Here is a 25,075-nt window from a genome sequence, read left to right as displayed (position 1 = left end):
TAATTCTATCAACCAGGTTTTTGCCCATTCACTCAACCTATCTACGTCCTTTTGCAAATTCCTTTTGTCTTCATTGCAACATACCACCTATCTATTTGTGCATCATCAATAAATTTGGCAACATTACACTGTACTCCCTCCTCTTAATCATTAATACAAGTATTTATAATTGAGGCCTTAGGACTGATCCTTGTGGAATTCCACTAGTTATACAGCTTTCTAACCTGTAAAGCACAGATTAATCCTGACTCTTTCTCTTCAATGTTAACTGATCTTCAATCAACCACCAATTCCATGAGGTCCTATCTTGTACAATAACCTTTTATGTGGCACCATATTGAATAGCTTCTGAAAATCCAAATGCACTGCATTGACCGGTTCCCCTCTATCAATTCTGCTTGCTGTATCCTAAAGAATTCTCGCAAATCTGTCAAACATGATTTCCCTTCTAAAAAAAAACATGTGGAATACATTAAGGTTTTCCAAATGCCTTGCTTGTTATTTCCTACTTTCAGCATTTTGCCAACAACAGTTATTAGGCTAGCTGATTATAGTTTCCTGCTTTCTGTTCCCCTAATCCCCACCCCCTTCAGTGAATTCTGGAAAATTTTGACTAGTGCCTCCACTATCTCTGCTAAAAACCTTTGTCAGGACTTGATGGCCTGTATCCATGTGTCTGCCTTTAGTCCTATCAGTTTGTAAAATACTTTGTCCCTTATGGTAGAGACTATTACAAGATCCTTTCTCCCATTACACCTTGTTTATGTTATCTTCGGGATAGTGATAGTACCTGTACCTTGAAGACCAATAAAAAATACTGTTTAAATTGTCTGCCATTTCCCCATTTCCTGTTATCAATTCTCCAGTTGCTTCCTCCAAGGATCACACACTTAGTTTAGCTACTCTGGGTCCTCTACTTTTTGTCATTTATATAAATGATTTGGATGCAAGCATAAGAGGTATAATTAGTAAGTTTGCAGCTGACACCAAAATTGGAGGTGTAGTGGACAGCAAAGAAGGTTACCTTAGATTACAACAGGATCTTGATCAGATGGGCCAATGGGCCGAGAAATGGCAGATGGAGTTTAGTTCCGATAAATGCAAGGTGCTGCATTTTGGGAAAGGAAATCTTAGCAGGACTTATACACTTAATGGTAAGGTCCTAGAGAGTGTTCCTGAACAAAGAGACCTTGGAGTGTAAGTTCATAGCTCCTTGAAAGTGGAGTCGCAGGTAGATAGGATAGTGAAGAATATGTTTGGTATGCTATCTTTTATTGGTGAGAGTATTGAGTACAGGTGTTGGGAGGTCATGTTGCGGCTGAACAGGACATTGGTTAGGCCACTGTTGGAATTTTGCATGCAATTCTGGTCTCCTTCCTATCGGAAAGATGTTGTGAAACTTGAAAGGGCTCAGAAAACATTTACAAGAATGTTGCCAGGGTTGAAGGATCTGAGCTATAGGGAGAGGCTGAACAGGCTGGGGCTGTTTTCCCTGGAGCATCAGAGGTTGAGAGGTGACCTTATAGAGGTTTACAAAATTATGAGGGGCATGGACAAAGCCTTTTACCTGGGGTGGGGGAGTCCAGAACTAGAGGGAATAGGTTTAGGGTGAGAGGGGAAAGCTTTAAAAGGGATCTAAGTGGCAACTTTTTCACGCAGAGGGTGGTACGTGTATGGAATGAACTGCCAGAGGAAGTGGTGGAAGCTGGTACAATTGCAACATTTAAAAGACATTTGGATGGGTATATGAATAGGAAGGGTTTGGAGGGATATGGACCAGGTGCTGGCAGGTGGGACTAGATTGGGTTGGGATATCTGGTCAGCACGGACGGGTTGGACCGAAGGGTCTGTTTCCATGCTGTACATCTCTATGACTCTATGATCCTTTCTGTAGAAACTCTTCCTGTTTGTTTTATATTGCTTGCCAATTTACTTTAAGAATCGATTTTCTTTTTATTAGCTTTTTAGTCATCCACTCCTGGTTCCAAAAAAAAACTTCAATCATCTGACCTACTCAGATATTGTTGCTTTGTACACGCTGGTTCTTGATGGGATGCTCTTCTTGACTAGCTTTGTTTACGATGGGTGATTCATCCTTCTCATTAAGCCCTTTTTGACAGAAATAAATTGTTGTTGACCAATATAACATGCCTGCCTAAATGACAAGCACTACTTCAACCAATGACTTGCCTCTCAGTCTAGTTTCTCAGCTGACTTACAGCAAGGCTTTTTTCATACCTCTGAAATTGTCCTTATTTAAGTCAATGACACTGGTTTGAGGTCTCATTGCTATCCCTCATCCACATTTGAAATTCCACAAAGTTGTGCTCATAACCCCTAGAGGATTCTTATTAATCCTACTTCATTACACATTACTACATGTAAAATAGCCTATTTCCAGGTAGGTTGTGCAACATATTGCTCTAGGAAACAATCCTTGATGCACTCTACAAATTCACCCTTACCCATCCGATTTGTCCTGTCAATATACAGATACCCTGCACAATTGTTGTGCCCTCCTTCCAAGCATTCACCCCTCAATTCTTATTAACCCTGTACCAATTTGTATCATCAGTTCTTCTATATATGATGATTTTGTTCTTGTACAACCCTGCATTATAGAAAAATCGCACTTTAGAAACAGCATCCCCAATTCGTCAATCACGTTATAGTGAAATCGCGTTGATGAAATGCGCGTTAGAGCAGAACAATCTGTACTTGGCTCAGGTAGCAATCCTTTGCACTCTTTTTAAATTTAACCTCAAGCTGCTTGTAATCCTTTAACAGAATGTCTTTTCTAATTGTATCTATTTCATTGGTACCTATATGGACCACAACAACCGATCCTTCCACTCCCACACCAAGGTCCTTTCAGGCCAGAAGCAATGTCCTAAATCTTGGCAACAGGTGGGCAACCCAATCCCTGAGACTCTCTCATTATTGTCAAGAACATTATCTATTCCCTTAACAATACTATAGTCTATTACTACATCATTTCTCTTTTCTCTCCTCACTGAAATGGCACTCAGGATTACTATGCTTTGGCCAGTTCGCTGCTTTTCTCTGCAGCCTGTCATAACAATTTAATGGCCTCATCTAGGCTGGTGATATTGGCATGAGCATAACTTGCAAACGCAAAGAAATAGGTTATAAACTGAGACCAGGCCAGAACGTGCAGAGAACAGAGATTCACTGTAAACATTCAACTGGGACCTGGGTCAGCTCGGTAAATCATTGCGGATTGTCACTCAATAATCACAGTCTCCTTGGCTGGAAAACATTTAATGTTGTATTGATAACAGATGCACCCACAGACAGACAGAGCAAGACTGACACATGCAGCTGATGTTTAACTTAGCAATACTACAGGGTCTTTTTTTAATACCATGGTTAAAACTTTGGGACATGAAACTAAACACATAAGCCATCCAGAGAAATGACTGAGTATTCTAAAGTGATCATTTTAATTTCAAAAATAAATAATTTCATCAAATAACATCAATGTCTGGAGACTACTAAAAATGACTTTTACTACACCAATCTCAATAATTTATTACTTGTCCCGTGAAACCACTGAATGACACCTTTAAGTTAGGTCTTACCAAGAAGAAATGTAACAAATGGGAAAGCAAATGCAGAACCCATATTGCTCCAGGACCATCTCTCAGCCTTACTTAAGATAGTTCACTTCATTTGGCTGATAATTATTTTAGTGATTTTTAATTAACTTGGCGAGATTCATTGAAACAGTTACCACTGGTTCATCAAACTGTTGGCTAATAGTTTCATGTAATTTTAACGGAAAATAAGCAGGTCCTGGATCACTGGACTTTTCACCTCCTTAAGTGCATCGCTCTGATGAACACTGATGCAACATGCATGGTTAGTCGCTGCATCCAATTTGTGTGCCACTTACAACCCACTTCTGCTCTTCCTGGTGTCTGAGACCAAATTCCCGCGCACTTTGGATGGACGGCATCTTACTTTCTGCAGTCTTCTTTCTCTGGGGTATTTTTTCTTTGTGAACCTCATACTGAGGTTTTCTGAATCTCCTGTCTTTAGAAAGCTGTGCTTTTGCAGCACTAGACTATGAGGATAATTAAAGAAATGGAGCAGGCAATGACTTGTGAACATTTCTTAATTGTAACAACATAATAACACAATCTTCTAATGCATCTAGGAGCAAAATAGTCACAGGTAGAATCTGACCATCAGTGCAGTCAACTTAAAACACTTTGTCATGTTATTTTTAAATAGAAAGACTGCAATTGAATCTCTGGTGAAATATTATGTAATTATTCTTATGACTATCAAGGTGAGATAGTAATTACAAACGACATCAACTTCACCAAATCAACATGAACAAAATGCCTGAATGAAAAGAAAAGACAGTCAAAAACATTAGATACATGTCCTTCTTCAACATTCATATGCTGGCTCAGTAAGCTTGAACCTGTGCCAAAGATATGGAATTACAATGTGATGGAGTTAGCTGAAAATGCAGTGAAGGGAAATTATGATATGCATTATTCAATAGGCATTGGTGAGCAGTTTCTGCTACTATACATTGCTAGTGGTGATTGATGAAGAAGTTGGGATTGAATTTGAGAACGTGATTATTGTGAGGATTTCTAAAATGTTCTATGGCCCTTCCAGTTCAGAGCACCATTCTTGTTTCAGAATTATTGTCATTTGAGAATGTTTATTCTAGATGATCTTAAAAATAATAAATTAGAGATCATTTTCCTTAATAAGAAAACACAAAATTTAAGCTCTAGAAATGATCATATGTTGATTACAGTAAAAGCACAGGAAATTTGATAAAAGCATTGAAAATCATGAAGAAAGGTTTGCACAGAGAAATTAGGGAAAAATCAATTGTGATATGATTACCGCATTGCCAAACAATGATTACTGACAAAGGCATAAAAACATCCTTTGTTCTTGCTCTGGTTATTGGTGGCACTGCTAGATACATACATAACATTACACATATTTTGCAGAATCACAGAACATCAAATTATTACAGCACAGTGATTCAGCTTATGTCTGTACCGGCTCTTCAAATGAGAAATTCACCTTGTGCCATAAATCCCCCAACTTCACCCTGTAGCTGCTTCCTTTCCAGGTAATAATCCAATTCAGTCTTCAATTGCCTTTATTGATCCTGCCTCCTCGATCGTCTCAGACAGCACATTCCAAACTTTAATAACCTTGAACAAGTTTCTCATCATGATTATCTTAAACCTGTAACCTTGGTCTCATGATCCATCTGTGAGTAGGAGCGAGCTTTCCCTTCTACTCTGTCCAGATCCATCAATTTATAAAACCTCTCTCTCCCGTCTTCTCTCCAAGGAAAATATTATTGTCTCTAATCTATCAACATCATTGAAGTTAGTTCACTTTTATTAGACTTCTGGCACTTTCATAGATCTCTTTTGATGCCTCTGTTATTTTTGGCAAATGCTAAGAACTGTACAGAGCATTAGCAAGACCCCAGTAGCTTTAAACAAACACTTACAGCTCTCAGTGACTTGATATTGTAATTGACCAGCATATTCCTTTAAGTTAAAATATATGGGTGCTTTTGCAGAAACACTTTCCATAATTTATACATATTCATTACCATGTTAAAATTTAAAATGTTTGCATATTTACAGAGGGTCTCTGCTTCAAGGACCTTCCAGTATGCAACTTCAATGAAAGGGAGAGTCCCTAGTATAAATATGAGATAATGTTACCACTTACAACCCACTCCTGCCCTTCATGCTAGTGTAATATGTTGGTGAGATTCTAATGCTTACGTCTTCAGGGAAAGGATCGTCTATGCACTTGGTACTTATCTCAGAGATTTGAGATTTGTTTTGGGGCTTCTTTTACAATAAAACGTGGTGTTATTTGTGGAAGATACTATTAAATAAATTGAAAGAAACAATTCAAGTCACAAAATGTTTGGAAGACTTTCTTCTATATTGACTCCTGGGGTGAATGATCTTTTCAGAACAGTGGCACAGACCATTGTTTGAAGGTAACATTTCAGGTACTGAATGTCATTCTGAATGAAAAATGTCAACATGTTCTTTGTCACACAATGAAAGAAGTGAATCGTACCTGATGTATCTATACCAACCAAGCAACCGTCATCACGCCCACCTCTTCACCTGATTCCCTATCAAATGGGCTTTAAGGACGATGCAAAAAAATGTGCGGAAAATAACTTAAGGATTGACTGTAAGATGCCATTACATTATGCAGTCGTTGAGTTTGAACACAGTTCTTCAAATTATTGAAAAAAGTCAAACGTGGATGAAAAAAATGGTTTACTTGGACAACACCCCCCCCCCCCCAATACCTGCTTCTTTTTAAACCGACTCCTGACTCTATAAAACATGTCCACTTTAGAAGGCACAGGTTTGAGGGAACACTCACTATTTGTCTGGATAGGTGGAGCTGCATGAACACAAGAAACTGAATACCTTCCAAGAACTTAAATATCCACTTTTCCCCACCATGTGTGCACTGCAGCAGCAATCCAGACCATCTAACTATCTACAGGGTCCACTGCAGCCAGTCTCCATGGCTTCTTCCCAAACCATCCACTTCCATCTCCAGATGCAAATGAATACACCATCTCCCCTCCAAGTCATACACCATTCTACCTTGGCTATGTAGTGACATTCCTTTCTTGTAACGGAGTCAAAATATTATAATTGTGGGAATGTCATAGAGTCATAGAGATGTACAGCATGGAAACAGACCCTTCGGTCCAACCCGTCCATGCCGACCCAATCTAGTCCCACCTGCCAGCACCCGGCCCATATCCCTCCAAATCCTTCCTATTCATATACCCATCCAAATGCCTCTTAAATGTTGCAATTGTACCAGTCTCCACCATTTCCTCTGGCAGCTCATTCCATACAAGTACCACCCTCGGTGTGAAAACGTTGCCCCTTGGGTCTCTTTTATATCTTTCCCCTCTCACCCTAAATCTACGCCCTGCCCTCTAGTTCTGGACTCCCCGACCCAGGGAAAAGGCTTTGTCTAGTTACCCTACCCATGCCCCTCATAATTTTGTAAATCTCTATAAGGTCACCCCTCAGCCTCCAATGCTCCAGGGAAAACAGCGCCAGCCTGTCAGCCTCTCCCTATAGCATAAATTGTCCAACCCTGGCAACATCTTTGTAAATCTTTTCTGATCCCTTTCAAATTTCACAACATCTTTCCGATAGGAGGGAGAACAGAATTGCACGCAATATTCCAACAGTGGCCTAACCAATATCCTGTACAGCTGCAACATGACCTCCTGTACTCAATACTCTGACCAATAAAGGAAAGCATACCAAACGCCTTCTTCACTATCCTATCTACCTGCGACTCCACTTTCAAGGAGCTATGAACCTGCACTCCAAGGTCTCTTTGTTCAGCAACACTCCCTAGGGCCTTACCATTAAGTGTATAAGTCCTAAGATTTCCCAAAATGCAGCACCTTGCATTTATCTGAATTAAACTCCATCTACCACATCGCAGCCCATTGGCCTGTCTGGTCAAGATCCTGTTGTAATCGGAGGTAACCCTCTTCGCTGTCCACTACACCTCCAATTTTGGTGTCATCTGCAAACTTACTAACTGTACCTCTTATGCTCGCATCCAAATCAATTACGTAAATGACAAAAGGTAGAGGGCCCAGCACCGATTCTTGTGGCACTCCACTGGTCACAAGCCTCCAGTCTGAAAAACAACCCTCCACCACCACCTTCTGTCTTCTACCTTTGAGCCAGTTCTGTATCCAAATGGCTAGTTCTCCCTGTATCCCATGAGATCTAACCTTGCTCATCAGTCTCCCATGGGGAACCTTGTCGAAAGCCTTACTGAAGTCCATACAGATCACATCTCTGCCCTCATCATTCCTCTTTGTTACTTCCTCAAAAAACTCAATCAAGTTTGTGAGACATGATTTCCCACGCACAAAGCCATGTTGACTATCCCTAATCAGTCCTTGCCTTTCCAAATACATGTACATCCTATCCCTCAGGATTCCCTCCAACAACTTGCCCACAACCGATGTCTGGCTCACTGGTTTATAGTTCCCTGGTTTGTCCTTACCACCCTTCGTAAACAGTGGCACCATGTTAGCCAACCTCCAGTCTTCTGGCACCTCACCTGTGACTATCGATGATACAAATATCTCAGCAAGAGGCCCAGTAATCACTTCTCTAGCTTCCCACATAGCTCTTGGGTACACCTGATCAGGTCCTGGGGATTTATCCACCTTTAACCATTTCAAGATATCCGGCACTTCCCCTCTGTAATATGGACATTTTGCAAGATGTCACCATCTATTTCCCTGCAGTCTATATCTCCATATCCTTTTCCACAGTAAATACTGATGCAAAATACTTGTTTCTGCGGCTCCACACAAAGGAGCCTTGCTGATCTTTGAGGGGACCTATTCTCTCCCTAGTTACCCTTTTGTCCTTAATGTATTTGTAAAAACCCTTTGGATTCTCCTTAACTCTATTTGCCAAAGCTATCTCATGTCCCCTTTTTGTCCTCCTGATTTCCCTCTTAGGTATACTCCTACTGCCTTTATACTCTTCTAAGGATTCACTTGATCTATCCTGTCTATTCCTTATGTATGCTTCCTTCTTTTTCTTAACCAAACCCTCAATTTCTTTAGTCATCCAGCATTCCCTATACCTATCAGCCTTTCCTTTCACCCTAGCAGGAGTATAGTTTCTCTGGATTCTTGTTATCTCATTTCTGAAGGCTTCCCATTTTCCAGCCATCCCTTTACCTGCAAACATCTGCCCCCAATGAGCTTTCGAAAGTTCTTACCTAATACGGTCAAAATTGGCCTTTCTCCAATTTAGAACTTCAACAGTTAGATGATGCTGAAGAACTTTTTTTTAAAAGATCAAACACGTTCCACAATGACAAGTTGAGAATTTGATGTTTAAATTCATCTGGCAAACTGGTTTCAGTAGGAATGACATGATGTTATCTAATTGCCTGCCTTGCTTCCTTGATCTGACCTTGATGTGACTGCAGCCCCACACCAATGTGCTTGATTCTTAATTGCTCTCTGATGTTACCCCCAAGCAGCTATGCGGTAATACTGAAAATCATCAGTGAAGTTTAGGACTCCACATCCCTGGATCAAATAAATTTAAAAAATATCTTCTTCCTCTGCCCATCTGTTACCTACTTTCTTTAGAAAGTGATAGTTTACTTTAGGGTAGAGCTATATTGATATTGACTGATTCAAACTGTTGGCCATCCTTCAGACTTGAGCTTGGTCAGCAAGACTTTGAAGACTATTTGTTAATGATGGGACATCTAAGCAAAACTTAATGCTGCTCTGATCTGCATTCCACATATGGATGTCCTACGGAAGTCAATAAACAGTGATCACCTATTGGAAACTGGAGAAAATGTGACTTACTATTGCAGCCCCAATACTATTCCAGTACAGATCAGAAAGTTTAGGGCAGAAAATATCTTTCTGGGTCGTTATTCTTGATGAGCAAGGAGCTGAAATATTATCAGAGGTATGGAGTAATCAGATTAACTGAATGGTGTAGCAGCTTCAACCTGACCTATGACCTACTCTTGCTTCTAATACAAGATTTTATGTTAGTTTGTTACCATATGAAACAGACACTAAAACCACTGGTTTTTTCTTCAAATATTATTTCCTTCATCATACACTTTGAATATCCACTGACTCACAGAATTAAACAGTACAGAATAGGCTATTCAGCCCATCAACTTGCACTGACAAACTACTCTACATCTACACAAGTCCCACTTTCTAACACTTAGCCCAAAGTCTTGAATGTTATGACATTTCAAATCAGGTTCCTTCAAGTTAATTTATTTGACATCATGCAATCTTCAACTGATTGGGTAAATCTTGGCAATTGACTTCTCCAATAATTTCCACCAAAGTTACCGGAAAGAAATATTGGGTAATCAACTCAAAATCTTCAGTTTCTGCTCAACCAAAATTTAATGTTATTCCAATTGGGTTCGGTCGATTTTATCCAGGTCGACGTGAGAATGACACCTGGGGCTGGGGGAAGCTTTGACTCAGTGGGTAAAAGGAAAGAAAGAAATGACCTAAATAAAAATTGCAAATTATATCTTCTCAGATTATGACCATGTTACCCCCTCCTTCATCATCACAGAATCCCTCAAGTGTGGAAATAGGCCATTTGACCCAACAAGTCCCACCGCAGAACATCTCTCCCAAATTCAGCCCTCTACGGGCGTATCAACCTAATCTGCACATCTTTGGACTGTGGGAAGAAACTGGAGCACCCGTTAGAAACCCAAGCAGACACAGGAAGAATGTGCAAACTCCACACAGACAACTGCCCAAGGCTGTAATTGAACCCAGGTTGCTGGCACTGTGAGGCAGCAGTGCTAACCACTGAACCACTGTGATGTATCTGCCATCTTTTACATGGTCAACCATGCTTTTCTCCCTCAATATCTTTCCATTATGTTCCTCAATCTTCCTACTCACACAGTGCTTCCTTTTGGTGTCCCATCTTGGTTCTTTACCTCCAACGCTGCCCACATCATCTATAGAGACAAGTGGTCCGATTTCACAATCTCTCCCAATGGCCTCACTGCTGGCAGACTTTGAGCCCAACATCCAAGTTTAGAACAATGGCAAAGTCCTTTGGTCAACGATTTTGCAAAGTCTGAACATTTTCACCTCAGGCTCCGTCATACACTCGACTGCAATTTGTTCTCTTGTCTCAGCCACTAAACTGGAATGCTCACAATCTTTGTGTAATGATGAATGACCGCTGAAAAGGAGGAAGCTTTACGAAGTCCAGGGAATGCCAACTCAGTCTTCTCCCATACTGAGTACATTAAAAAATAAATAATTTCTAACAGGCAGGTATGGGTCCAAAATCAATTTGACTGGTCTTCACAACTACCTTATCTCACCTTGGCAAAAATAAATTTATTAATTCAGAATTTCTTGGTTCATTTCACATCACAAAAGGAAGTCAGATCAGAACAAGTTTCTTACCGGTCGCTCATGCTCTAGGATTGATGACTTTCCTGGTTCATATTCAAATATGCTTCTGGGTTCAGCCCGATATCTCCGAGTATCAACTTTTCTGTCAGGAGGATCCCAGTCATTCCTAGTAAATGATAGTGAAAGCCATCGCATTTGTTACGTGTACTGCATCATCAGCATCACAGTCAACAATTTACATGAATATGAAATAGTCTGGGACTCTCAGACCACAACACGCAGAGACAGTGCACAAATTAAATCTTTAACAAATGCACAAGGTGTTCATATCGTTATCTTTAGGTAGTAAAAATTGACTGTCAATCTAGTTAGTATACACACTGGCTGTGATAAAGAACACAAATAACAATGCTCCCAGTGACAGAAATCCACTTATCCAACTCGTAAATTAGTATACAGTGGACATTATAAGGAGAAAAGGAGGCATAACAGATACATTGGGGAAGAGGTACAAACTGCTTTAAGTGACATGATAGAATAGATTGTTAGTCAAATTTGTTGAAGTAGTGCATTGTAACCTGCAATGAAGAAAAATAATTTCAGAGTAATTTTCGCTTTTTGAAAAATAAAATTGCTCTAGTGACATCCTGCTCTCATCATAATGCTGATGTGATGTCATGCTGGGTTAAATTACAAAGATGGCACATGGGCTGTAGCAATATACTTTAATGGGTTTAAAAAGAAAAAAAAACATTTCCAAAAATAGTACTGAATGACTCAAATTATTATCTGATTAATAGCAATGTATTTATGAGATACATATACTTTAATTTTCATGTTTGTTTTCAATTGGGAATGGTTGGAATTGAAATATTTTTCCATTTTCGTGGTAAAAAATGATGAAACTTATATTAGCCACACGGTAAAGTTATATTAAATGAAGGGCCAGTGTTATATGCACAGTTCCAACATCAGGAATCCACCAGCACCCAGAGAGACAGGAGAGAGACCTGCCTCAGCTCACCTGTACATCGAAAGGCAAAGATTTGAAGGGGTTAAAATCAAAATTCTATCTCTGACCTGCGACATTCCTAGCTGTGATAATATCAATGTTCATCATTCAAGCCTTGAACAAAGCAAATGCTAAAGACTGGGGGGAATCTCTTTGAGTCATAGCCTGATGGTATCCAGAAATTCTTAGGACCAGATAGTTATTCCTACAGGTTGGAGAGGAGTTGTGTCAAGCTTGAAATCCCGATGCAGCCGACTCCACATGAATTACTGGGGATGTTCAAATTTCACTGGGCTAATGATCCTATGTCTGGAACCCTCTGACAAAGTTCCTTAGAGGTGACTATCTTTATTTTGCAAATCAGGTGGGCAAGGCTAAGCAGCTTTCTGTCAGTTCTGGTCAATAAGTAGACTCCCTCTGTAGATGACCTGAGGACAAATGACAGCAGTAAGAATGTGGCGGAACATCAGCCCTGTTTGACCGCACAGTGGGTCTCCCACAGTTCCCATGATGTCCATGGGGCTGATCTGGGGCATCATCCTTTCATAGAAAGGGAGATCAGAACGAGCAGAGTCAGTTGGCAGTCACTTATCACCAGGAGTTTGAATGCTCACATGGTCAGTTGTCTTGGTGAGACCAATGAAGGTAACACATACTGACTCCCTTTGCTCAAGGCGTTTCTCCTGAAGGTGGGCCTGTTGCCTCTTTGATCCCTGCAGACTTGCCCCTGGCATTTCCAATGGATATCTGAATATTCCGGTAACCAGTAGTGAGGCATGCTCCCTCACATCTCATGGAACTTGAGTAAGCAGCTTTTAACGCAGATATTTATTTTTAAAATCATTCACAGGTCACTGTCCAGGCCAGCATTTATTGTCCATTCTAGAAGGTAGTTAACAGTCAAACACACTGCTGTGGGTCTGGAGTCACATGTAGGCCAGACCAGGTAAGGACGGAAGTTTCCTTCTTAAAGGACCAACTGAGCTTTTCTGACAATCGACAATGGATTCTCAGGGTCACATTTATAATAAATCAGAGCATGTCCCTTGGATTTAGTGTCAGGTTCCATCATAGTAATGAGATCTTTAGCCAGTCAGCATTGTTCTATTCTTGCTTCCCATATATTGAGCAGATGGTATTGTAAATGGCTTGTCAACGTATCCCCCATTTCACTTTGGCATTTTGGATGGAAATGTCAAACAGTGCCTTTTCAAATGCATTGAGAACAGTCTATTCTTAAATCGAGTAGGCAGTGTGGCTGATGTTGCTAATGCTGCTTTGAATAGATAAACTTCCAAGGGCTGCAACTTTACCCCAGTGCAGGCTGAGAAGTTCACAATCACAAAGACACATCATTGTGCCCACCTCCCCTGCCATTGCCACATCCACCACAATCCATTAATCAGCAACATATTAATGTCCTGGAAGCAAACAGAAAGAACACTGGAGAAACTCAGCAGGTCTGGCAATATGTGTGGAGACATAAACAGAGTTTACATTTTGAATCTGGTTTGTATCTTTTTCCTATGTTTCTCTCTCCACAGATGCTGCCAGACCTGCTGAGTTTCTCTTGCATCCTTTGTGTTTGTTGCAGATTTCCAGCATCCATGGTATTTTGCTTTTTAACAAATCTCACTCCCCTGTGTTAGTTAGCTACTGACTCTGCCCTGGTGCTGAGCAGACAAGCCTAATGTCTTCCTGCTGCCACAGGATGACGTCGGGGCAAGACTGGCTGCAGCTCAGCTGCCCTCAGACTGGAGGTGGGCAGCCAGTCAAAATAATTAAATTGCTATATTGGAAGTGTACTGTCTCAGGATGCCTCTTCCACTGCATGGAGATCAATCAACAAATCTGGAACTCCTCTGAGCAGCTACCTGGAGTTGGTGAGAGGCAGGATTCTCAACCAAAGCTTAGTGACCCATAGAGAGTCCCTAACCCAATGCTAATGACCACCTCCGTGGTTTTGACATTGTTACATTCACTAAAGGATTCACCCCTCTGGTGCCCAGGCTTGACTGAATGGGCCTGGCCCAATAACAAAACAAACAAATGTACGCAGCTCATTGCACCGCCTCAATGCAGACTCAGCAATCCTTCCCCACCCCCACACCTCACAGCCTCACTATTGGTCACCTCAGTCTGTGGTGCTGGTGATGCCGCCAAGTTGCTGGTGGGCCTCAGATTGGGATAGCAGGTAGGAGAAGAAGGCCATCATCCTTAGTGTATAGGTATTCCCAAAACAGTCTCTTCATTGGCGATTGGAGAAACCTGCATGGATCAGCCATTTGCCCACACTGACCCATAATTGAATCTGGTTGCAGGATCTAAGGGATGCTGATTACACACCAGCTTATGCACCCTGATTCCCCCCATGCACTGCCCCTTTATGGGACTCCTGTGCAACGTTTCATGTCCCCCCTCCCCAGTAAAAACCAAAAAGCAGAGTGAGGGAGAGAAATATATAGATGCTCTACAGTGCTGCAAGCAGATTTGTTTTGCATGTAAATACTTAGCATGAACCCTCATTCCTATCTCTTCTCCAATAAAAACGTTAAGTATGTATACACTCAACTTTAAATCTACTGCACTCAGATCATTTTAAAGTTGGCAAATCTCTTTAATACTGAAAATTCAACTCAGCCAATAAGAGACGTATTTGCCCCATCAAATAATAACACTCTCATTTAACTTTTGAATTTGACAAGTCCTTGGATAATTAATTATACAAACCTCAACTATTTTACAATTCTTGCCGCACAACATCTTTACTCAGCACTTACTTTTCGGTGGAATCTGTTTCTCTCAGTCTTGGTTGTGAAAGTGGTGGAACAGGTGGAGGTGGTGGTAATGGAGCAGATTCCTTGTAGAATTCAACACCATTGTCTGAGGTACTTTTTGATAAAGGCCGATAAGTATGTGTCTTGGGAGGTGGGTGCGCCTGAACAGAGGTGAATGAGCTGTAATTATCTAGTACAAAACAATGAAAGATTTTTTTAATCTTCAGTAGAAGAGAACATGTGTGGCTTTCTAAATGTTATATACAAGCAAAACAATGTTGACTTTTCTCTGCAGGTACATCTCAAACTTAGCGGCTGAAAGCCTTCTTGGCACAGCCTCCAAATATAACCTTCAATAGAAGTAAGATGTAAATCCCTTAATTTTACTTTTTTTGCAGAAATTACTGCAAAAGAGTGGGAGGAGGACCAGACTAATCCGAATGCCATGTACAGCAACGTGGGAATCTTTATTTTTTCTGTCTCATGAACGAAGTTGAGGTTCCTAAACTGCATCCATCATAGTTAAAAAAGCTTCACTTCTGGGATTTCAGTAATTCTGTGAAAATTCCAAAATATTTAGTAGTCTCCACCAATGCTGGACAGATATGGATCTGGGCTTGTACCCAAGTCTCAATATTAAATATTTTCTCATTGGATATCAGAAGTAAAGTTAATTCATTTGTTCAATACAAATTATGCAGATGTGGTCTGTCACAGATATTTGTACTGATCCCCAACTCATTTTCCACTGTTGAAATGCATCTTGATGGCATGACAAACCAAAAGACTGGGATGTTCCCTAGTTTGTTCAGAATCTGTGCTGTATTGGCTGATAAAACCATGAGATACAGGAACAGAAGTTGGCCATTCAGCACATTGAGTCTGTTCTGCTATTCAATGAGTCCCTGGTTAATCTCATAATCATCAACTCCACTTTACTGCCTTTTCCCCATAACTCTTGACTGCTTTACTACATAAAAACCTGTCCATCTCAGCCTTGAATACACTTAACAATCTAACCTTGGCAGTCTCTACAGTAATGAGGTCCACAGAATCACTACCCTTTGAGAGAGGAAATTCAACCTCATACCTGTCTTACATGGGTGAGTCCTTATTACGATCATGTCCTCTGGTCCTAGACTCTCCCACATGGGGAAACAACCTCTCAACATCTGCTCTGTCAAGGCCCCTTGGAATTTTACATGTTTCAATTAGGTTACCTCTCATTTTTCTAACTACTCAAACTCAACTCATAAGAAAATTCCTTCAGATTTGGAATTAACTTTGTGAACCCTGAGATAAGGGCCTCAAAACTGTCCACAATATTCCAGCTCCAATCTGTCCAGTGTCTGGCATAGTTTTAGCAAGACCTCCCTATCTTTTATACTCCATTCCATTTTTAAATCAAAGCCTACATCCATACACCTTTCCTATTATCCACTGAATTTGAATGCTAGCTTGTTGTGATGCACAAGGGCCTCCAAATCCCTCTGTGCTGCAGTTTTCTGCAGTCTTTTCCCATATAAAGAAATTCAGTTCCTTTATTCTCACATAATCTCACATTTGTCCACATTAAATTCCAGCTGCCAAATTTTTGGCACATAGCCTGTCTATACCCTTCTCTGAACTCTTTATGTCATCCTCATCACTAGCCTTCCCATCTATTTTAGTGGCTTCCATAAACTGAACAATAGTACATTCACTTGTCTCATCCACGTTACTATTATATCGGAAATAATTGTGACCACAGCACTGATCCCTGTGGCTCAAGTTAGCAGGTGTTGAAGCGAAGGGAATATCTTGGCTTGTGTCACTGGGCTGGCAGAGGTTGGAAGGCAAAAAAAGAACGGGAGATCTGTTTCTATCGTTCATTACTGCTGGAAATGCAAACCAGGCCAAGGTAATTTGTACTTGGTGACAGAAACGGGAAGTGCTGGAGAAATTCAGTAGGTCAGGCCAAATCTGTGGAGAGAGATGAAGAGGAGTCACGTGAGATGTGAAACCCTAACTCTGTAACTCTCTTCACAGATGCTGCCAGGCTTCTCCAGCAGTCCCTGTCTTTATTTCAGATTTCCAACCTTCCAACCTTTCTATTATACTTGGTGATTCTGCTCTCCATGTTTGGGTAGATTAGGATCACTCACTCTCCAGGCAAAACTGCAGAGTGGATATTTTTGTTTGATACACTGGAAAATGCCAGCCTCTGTGGAACCATGTGCAGGTACCAGGGGAAGGCATGAAGGAAGTGCAAGAGCTCGGTTTCAAAGTAAGGGACCATTTTTTGCAGAAAAGAACACACCAGAACTATCACTCCATATGTGGCATTTATCAACTTGGATGTTGGAATGCTGTACTGTACTTTAAATTCTCTTCTACTCTGTTACAGTAGTATATGTTGGTCACTAATATTTTCGAGCATGAAGGTCAGTATGACTTTTCTACTTGCCGCAACTGCCTCATAATCTGCGAAAGCCAGAGATTATAGCTTTGCGCTGTATATACACACCCATTGGTGAGGAACTCCTCAATCTGATTTCACAGAAGCTCCTTCTAGTCAGCACAAAGAGACTCTCATCTCATCTGTCTACACTAGATTTGAATGCAGGTCCTGAAGCTGAAAAGGCCAGTGTATGAAATGACAGAGAACCCAATCTTATTGCATTCCCAATTTAAAGTAATTAAAACTTGAAAGAAAAGTTGAAGATGAAAAGGCGTTTCATAAAATGAGTAAGATGCATCCAGTTGAAACATCTTTTGTTTTCTGTAAGCTTTTCATGCTTGGATGAGCAATGAAATGTAATATCTGAAGAAAATGTTTTGGCATATTGGGCAGGTCAGGTTTCTACCTGAACAAGAATTCAAGGCTATTAATATCTCACCTTCATTGCCAACTTTTCTCTCAACCTCCAAGTCTGGTGGAGGAACCTTTTATATTGCTATTTTAACTGAGCTTTCATCAAAATGAAGATTGAACCATTTCCAATGATAAACAATTAATATGGCACCATTCATTGCTGCTTGAATTATTCATTGCACATGCAGGTTAAAATGATCCACTGGGCATTTTGATGTAGTAATATTACCCTTTAAAAATAAAGGCACATTGCCCTACTCACCCTATCCCTGTCTAAATTTCTTGATAAAGATTAGATAAACAGCTGATGCAAAACATATTAAGTTCAATCTTTCGTGGTTCCAAGTTTGTCAACAGTGAAACAACCTTGTTGGTTCCAGCGTGCAAACCTCTAACCTGTATAATCTCTATACAGGATCTGACTGGGTTGCTGTGTCCTTCCAGTTATTTCTGTTCCTACACCAGACTATGGGCATTTGCAACATTTTTAATTCTTACTTACCCCTTTTTTAGGGGAAATGGGGTAGCGGGGAGAAAAACAGAAATCAGAAAAACAAAAGACTATGCGGAAAAAAATCATCAGACAGCAAGTACAACTAATGAATGTAGGTAATGACTGCATTGTTATAGATAACATTTAAGAATGGTTTACCTTGTGCTAACTTTATTTTGTTTTATGAATCAACCTGTTCAGAGACTTTATTACACGTCTCTGGAGCAGGTGGGACTTGAACCCAGGTCTCCTGGCTCAGAGGTTGGGACACTACCACAACACCACATGAGTTCTTTGTTAATTGTACATCTGTGTGTAAATTATCTGCAGGTGGAAGGTATTAATTGGAGTTTCATTTGAGCAATTATAGCGGGTGGTGTAGAGGCAGAGTTCCTATTCCTGAACCAAGTGACCAGGGTTCAAGTCTCATCTGCTCTAGAGGTGTCCAGTAACATCTCTGAACAGGTTGATTAGATAAAATATATTAGCAATTATAAAGAGACACTACAGAAAAATACAAACAGACACTTTCTCTCCTCTTTCCCTCTGCTATATTTATTATTGTTGCACTAACCCTGGTGGGTAAGGATCATTGTTCTTTTAATTGATAATACAGCTGATTTGATGGTGGTAAAAACAATGCCCATATGTATGTAATAGCATCTCTGAAAACAATAGAAAAAAATGGATAAAGTAAAGAGACACTAGGATTTCATAGCACAGAGGTAATGTCTTGCTTTATTCTGTGCTAGCAATGTAAATGTGTCAAAACATGTCCAAACACATTGACTAAAACAAAATTCGAAAAAGACACTACTGAAAAGGTGGATAGCTAAGTTAGAAGATGTATGCTTGTAACGTTTCTCTTGAGAATAAATTATTCTGAGTAAAGATGAGTTCCAGCATGGTCTATCATCAAGTGGCTTTTGGACTGTAACAAATTGGAAAGTATTGTATTAGCTTCTAAAATAGAGGTTGAATTAGAGTTTGTCTAGTGCTTTAGATTTGAAATTAAGAAATAAAGCTGTTGTTCTTTTATTACTTAGATTACTTAATTTAATGCAGAGACCCTGAGGATATCTGACGATAGTAAGTTTGAGTGACAGGCTCAAGGAAAAGGGAAGTAAAGGTCTTTCCAAAGTGGAGAATGGGAATTAAGTGAATTTATTTCATCATGTCGTGGTGTTGGGATTGACAATAATGGGACCACCAGTTAACCATCAATTGGTGGGTCTGGGTCATTAACGGGGTTATGGCCGAGAGACAGTCAATAAGATGGGAATTTACAAAGAGGGCCTGCTGGGTGAAGATTGAGAATGGAGGTCAGCGATGGTACATTTACATGGATTTTGCTCAATCAGGAAAAGCTGCTTCCCAGTTTAGTTTGAGATTTAAAACAAAACAATATAAATTTCTTACCAGGATAAACATATGCATATGTAGCATTGAATGCATCTGTATCATCATCTGTTAAAAAATAAAAAGTCATGTTGAAAGTGGTTTACTGCCAGCTGTGGTAATAATGGAATTGGACTAATAGTTTTATTTCCAATCTTATATATTGTGAACCACTTATATATTGTGGCTCCTTACTAAACTGACCCTAACTACTTCAGACTGCATTATGTTTAATTTTCCTTTGTATCACAGGATAGGTATCCCTCTAATTCCCTAAATCCCTAGTGAATAAATCCACTCAACTCTAATTTTGACATTTCACTACGTCAACTGCCCACCCTTCATTATTTGCTTGCCAGTGTGGCATTAAGGCAACCAAAGCTCTCAAATGATTGGTTCATAATGTCAGTTAGAAGCCAACCATTTTACAAAACAAAAGGAACATGTTGAAAGCATAAGTTCTAGTGGAAAAATGGAACATTGCAGATCTGTATAAAGCACATAAAAAGACAATACAATAAAATAAATGCAACGTTTTAAGCAGCTGGGTGCAGGCTTTGTGGTCGGGTACAGTTATTACAACTGTCTTGTGCATAGGGATGGATAAAAAAAATCTCAGCCTTTCTCAATAAAGGGATTCGCTTTCAAAGCCATTTGAAAGTCAGCATGTGTTCCCTAGGCAATCAGTTCATAAATGTGCATGGCACAGAGAACAAGATACAAAATGTTTCTTTTCTGGTAACAGGAACACTTGAGGATCATTTTTGTAACAGTTACACGTTCAAACAGGTCTCCACCAACAGCCCCGGACATTATAAATGAAGGGCTTACTCCAGCCAACCTCGGAATCCCAGAGCAACTTCTAAAATGGTTTGCAGCCTAAAGGACACACAGGTAAAGGTTCACTTGAAAATAAATTATTCTGAGTAGAGGTGAGCTCCAGCACCATCTGTCACCAAGTGGCTTTTGGACTGTAACAACTTGGATAGTATTGTATTAGCTTCTAAAATAGAGGTTGATTTAAAGTTTGTCTAATGTCCAGTATATTTCAGGAGGCTGCATGTAGGAACATCTCTTTAATAAAGGCCATCAGATTAAGATCTAGATTCAGCAGGCTATGCCAAGCACACTGGTACCTGCAGCCTTTTAAGTGGTCTATTGGAACACCAAGCCAGTTGGTACATTGCAAGCTGTCCTCTGAATGCAGGTTGTCAAGGTTTAGTTCATGTGCACTGGCAATGCTGAACATAGGATATGTACTCAGTTTTGAACACTTAGTCATTCCCAAAAACCTGGCTGTCAGGTGTACAATTTAAAATAAAGTGGAGTCTTCCCTCGGGTTAAAAATTTTTTCACAATGAGACAGAAGAAAGTTTTTCCTGTATAGATTCCTCAGTAAGTTTGTTTATATATTTTGTTTTCACTGTGCTTATCATTAAAAACTGGTTATCAACAAGTTAATGGTCTCTTGGAGGTGAATGTTTAGATTAACCAGCCGCAGTTTGGGAACACCTGAAGTAATTGTACCTTTTATCATCAGGTGTAACGCATACAATTGCTCCTGGGCAGTTACATATCTTCCTAAGTCCTGTTTTCATTATCATCAATGGGAAAATTGTGAAGTGTGTCCATTACGCCTACTTCTTTTGAATCATAGAATCCCTAGTGTGGAAACAGGCCATTTGGCCCAACAGATCCACACTGACCCTCCGAAGAGTAACTCACCCAGACCCATTACCCCACCCTATTACTCTACATATACTCCTGACTAATGCATCTAACCTAAACATCCCTGAACAATACGGGTAATTTAGCACAGCCAATTCACCTAACCTGCACATCTTTGGACTGTGGGAGGAAAGCAGAGCACCTGGAAGAAACCCATGCAGACATGGGGAGAACGTGCAATCTCCACGTGGACAGTCACCCGAGGCTGTCCTCCATCTGGAACATCTCCAACCTCCATCCCTGCCTCAGCTCATCCGTTGCTGGCAACCCTCACCATGAAGTTCGAATCTCAACCACTACAATCGTCAAGTCAGCCTCCACACTCTGAAACACTCAGCTCATGCAAAAATTGCTCTGCACCAAATTATATTTGCCTAACGTTTCTGTCCTTTGCTGACATCCTTCTGCAGCCTCAGCCGATCGTATCTGTAACCATCCCTCCACCAGAGAAATATTCCAGAATATTCCTTTGCTACAATATTATTAAAATAATCCCTTCCCCTTCTTTTTTCTTCAATGATAATGTCTTTATCCTTGTAGGTGCTTTGTTTTGGAATGCTCTCCCTAAACCATTCCTTCCTCCTTGAACGCTCTGGTGAAGTCTTTGGTTACCCATATTTTTCCGCTGTACTCCAGTGAAGCACCTTGAGATGTTTTTCTACATTAAGTGGGAGATAAGATAAACACAAGCTGTTGTTGTATAACACAGCATGAAAATTAAAACTCAGAGGTTCACAGTTTAATTTCAAAATGTTAATCATTTATCTCAAACATCAGTCTCAAACATACCTGGCTTATGGACCATATGTATTTGCTTGAACATCGTCTTATACCAGTCTTTGGGTCGATCCACTGTCTAGATTACAAATGCAAGCTTAAATTAGTCACCAAAAAGTAAAACACACACACACACTCTCTCTTTGTTTATTCGACTGACAGAACTTAGGAATTTGTTATTCTCCAAAAGTGGAAGTAACAATTACTTTTTCCAATCATTTGGTTTGAAAATGTCAACATTTGGACTTAATACCTACTCAGATCTTAGAAATATTGACAGTCATTGACTAGTCAAGTGACTGGGTGAAAGTGGGTACTGCAAATGCTGGAGATTAGAGTCAAGATTAGAGTAGCGACAGAAAAGCACAGCAGGTCAGGCAGCATCCGAAGGGCAGGAAAATTAACGACTTTCCTGCCCCTCGGATGCTGCCTGACCTGCTGTGCTTTTCCAGCACCACTCTAATCTGGCCAAGTGACTGGTTCGTTGCACTGAAGACTCGATGCAGCATCAATCACAATCTAATGAGGGAGGCAATGGCGTAGTTGTATTACCAAGAGACAGTTAAACTAGAAAATCAGCTAACATTCCTGGGACCCAGGTTCAAACCTAGAATTTAATTTCAATTAAAAATAATTCTTGAATTAAGTACCTACTGATGACCAAGAAACTATTGCTGATTGTCAGAAAAACCATCTGATTCCTTCAGAGAAGGAAATCTGCTGTTCTTACCTGGTCTAGCATACAACTCACAACAATGTGGCTGACTCTCAACTGCTCTCTGAAGTGGTCTTGTAAGTCACTCAGTTTAAGGGCAACTAGGGACAGGCAATAAATGCTGGCCGCCAGGGACACCCATGTCTCGCGAGAAAAAGAAACACAGAAACTGCTTTGTGTTAAGAAGGACTGAAATTAGATGTCCTTCCTAATACCATCATAGCTGTTGTAGAGGAATTACCTAGTCTTGTATTGTTTGGACTGTTTTTACAAGTAATAGGCAAAAAAGGTAAAAGTTAGATGACAGTTTTTCTCACAAGAAATAATTAGATCTGGATGCAGTGCCTTAGACTGTGGTAGAGGCAGCATCAATTGTGGATCCAAATTGGAGTTGGACTGCATTTTTAGAAGGGAACATTGTGTATGGTTACGAGGAGAAGACAGGGAGAACAAATATGATGGGATGAATGGCCTCTGTCTGTGGTGTAATGATTTTGTGATTCTGTTTTCAAGCAAGTTGGCAGATGCTACGGAAGAGTTTCCTACAAATCCCAGTGCTGGTCTAAATGTTCAACAGGGTCTAATTTCACTGAACCTTCGAGTTCATTGTATTGTTGATGAGAGCAAACTCCTACTCACTGCTGGAGTTCCTGAGATATGATTCTCCACAGTGCCTCTGGCAGCCTCAAGCTGAGGAAACTGTCGGAGAAGCATCACCACCACCAGAGGATTTCTCACAGGAGGAGCAGGAACATCATTTCTCATTCAGACTCTTCTATGTGATTCAGTTATGGATTAGCTATGATTTTAATCTCTCTTGCAGCAGCAGATGACACAGCTCTTGCCAGGAGCTGATCGAAGTTCATTCATTAAAGCAGGAGTAACTAACAGGAACAACTAATAAAGTCATCACATCCTTACCAGGCCATGGGGCTGCTATCTCATTGAGAGAGAGAGAGGGAGAAATGACAGCTCACTACACCTCAGGCAAGGTGAGAGATCGAGCAGAAGCAACTAAAAGCTTAACCTTTCTCCAGAGTGCTACCAATTAAAAAGCAGAACTCTCAACATCTTGATCTCAGTGCCTTCCCAGGAGATGTCTGTACAGAAACATGATCCTACATGCCCTCTAGAGTGCCAAGAACATAGCTGGAGATTGAGGCCATCAGCACAAGAGATTGACAGGAGGTGGGGTAAAAAGAGCAAGATGGAAATGTAAGTGGTTTATCAGTAAATTTGGGGAACACAACAAGAAAAAGGAGCAGAATTGAACCATTTGGCTTATTACGTCCGCTCCATCATTCAATCATGGCTGATAAGTTTCCCAACCCCATTCTCCTGCCTTCTCCCCGTAGTCTTTGATCTCCTTACTAATCAATAACCTATCTATCTCTGCTTAAGGTATAGTATAGGGGTCAATAGCTTTTTGTTAAGAGCCATGCTGCATCCTCAGATCACATGGAACTGGGACCTGTGCGAAGAAGGTTCTAGTGAAATTCTGTTGAGCTGTGCTGATGATGTAAATAGTTAATAAATGCTTATTGGTTCACACTAGAATGGTGGACCATCCTCTATCTATGGGTTCCAGAACCTGCTGATGATATTTGTACAAGCAGCATGGATTTGAGGAGCTAAATGACCTCTTCCTGATACTACTTTCCTCCACTTTTGCTCCAGAGAATTCTGTAAGGTTGGTCAATTAGGGCTCACCTTTCAGACATACGAACCCGGTGAAGAACCGGAGGAAAGGAGAACAGTAACCCAAATTGAGTTTGAGCAATGGAAGGCAAATAAGGTAGGAGGAAAACAATCCCACTGAATACAAGTTGTACCTTACTCTAAAAAATGTGTAAACCCCCAGGAAACAACTCTTTTGAGTGTTAAAATACGTAAGGAATTAGTATCATGGCCTGTGAAAATTTCTGTCTGGAAACTATGCGTCTCTCAAATATTTTTTGAAGAAACCCTTTTGTGAGTAAATGGCAATTCTGAGTATGAAATAGTAAGATAGTCTAGTGTGTTAGCCATCAATTAATAAAGAGAATTAACTCAGTGTGAACTGTCTTTCCCCAGCTACATGAAGAAATAGCAGACAGTTATTCAGGATACAATAGATCCAGATTGGTTAAATCAAGAGATACCATCATACACATCAGAATAGAATAACAAATTAATAACACCTGTCAAAATGGAAGTGTAGAAATTGAAGTAAGGAGGTGTTATATATGTAACTGCCGAAGCTGCTACATGGAGGGCTTCTTTGTTATAGGATCCCAATTGGATGAAAATAGCTAGTCATAATCCAACTCCTTGTGAACATGGGTC

General features: G+C 40.3%; 1 protein-coding gene across 31 annotated transcripts in view; it reads right to left on the bottom strand.

The window, feature by feature from the left end:
- Positions 1-25,075, bottom strand: part of sorbs2b (sorbin and SH3 domain containing 2b) — a 323,367-nt gene that overhangs the window by 110,658 nt on the left and 187,634 nt on the right. For 26 of the 31 annotated variants that reach the window (XM_088000723.1, XM_088000747.1, XM_088000756.1 and 23 more), the window contains 5 exons: positions 22,048-22,114; positions 19,552-19,599; positions 14,789-14,975; positions 11,048-11,162; positions 3,917-4,087 (listed from right to left, as the gene is read on the bottom strand). In XM_088000723.1, the coding sequence (XP_087856849.1) occupies positions 3,917-4,087; positions 11,048-11,162; positions 14,789-14,975; positions 19,552-19,599; positions 22,048-22,114 (588 nt within the window). The remainder of the gene's footprint in view (positions 1-3,916; positions 4,088-11,047; positions 11,163-14,788; positions 14,976-19,551; positions 19,600-22,047; positions 22,115-25,075) is intronic. The other 5 variants (XM_088000785.1, XM_088000798.1, XM_088000806.1 and 2 more) reach the window with 1 other exon arrangement.

The sequence above is a fragment of the Chiloscyllium plagiosum genome, unplaced genomic scaffold, assembly GCF_037043375.1.
Source record: "Chiloscyllium plagiosum isolate Xiang-an unplaced genomic scaffold, Cpla_swu_hap1 HiC_scaffold_2, whole genome shotgun sequence".
In the NCBI taxonomy this organism is placed as follows: Eukaryota; Metazoa; Chordata; class Chondrichthyes; order Orectolobiformes; family Hemiscylliidae; genus Chiloscyllium; species Chiloscyllium plagiosum.
The sequence above is the reverse complement of the archived record's forward strand: the minus strand, read 5'-3'. Positions and strand labels throughout refer to the sequence as shown.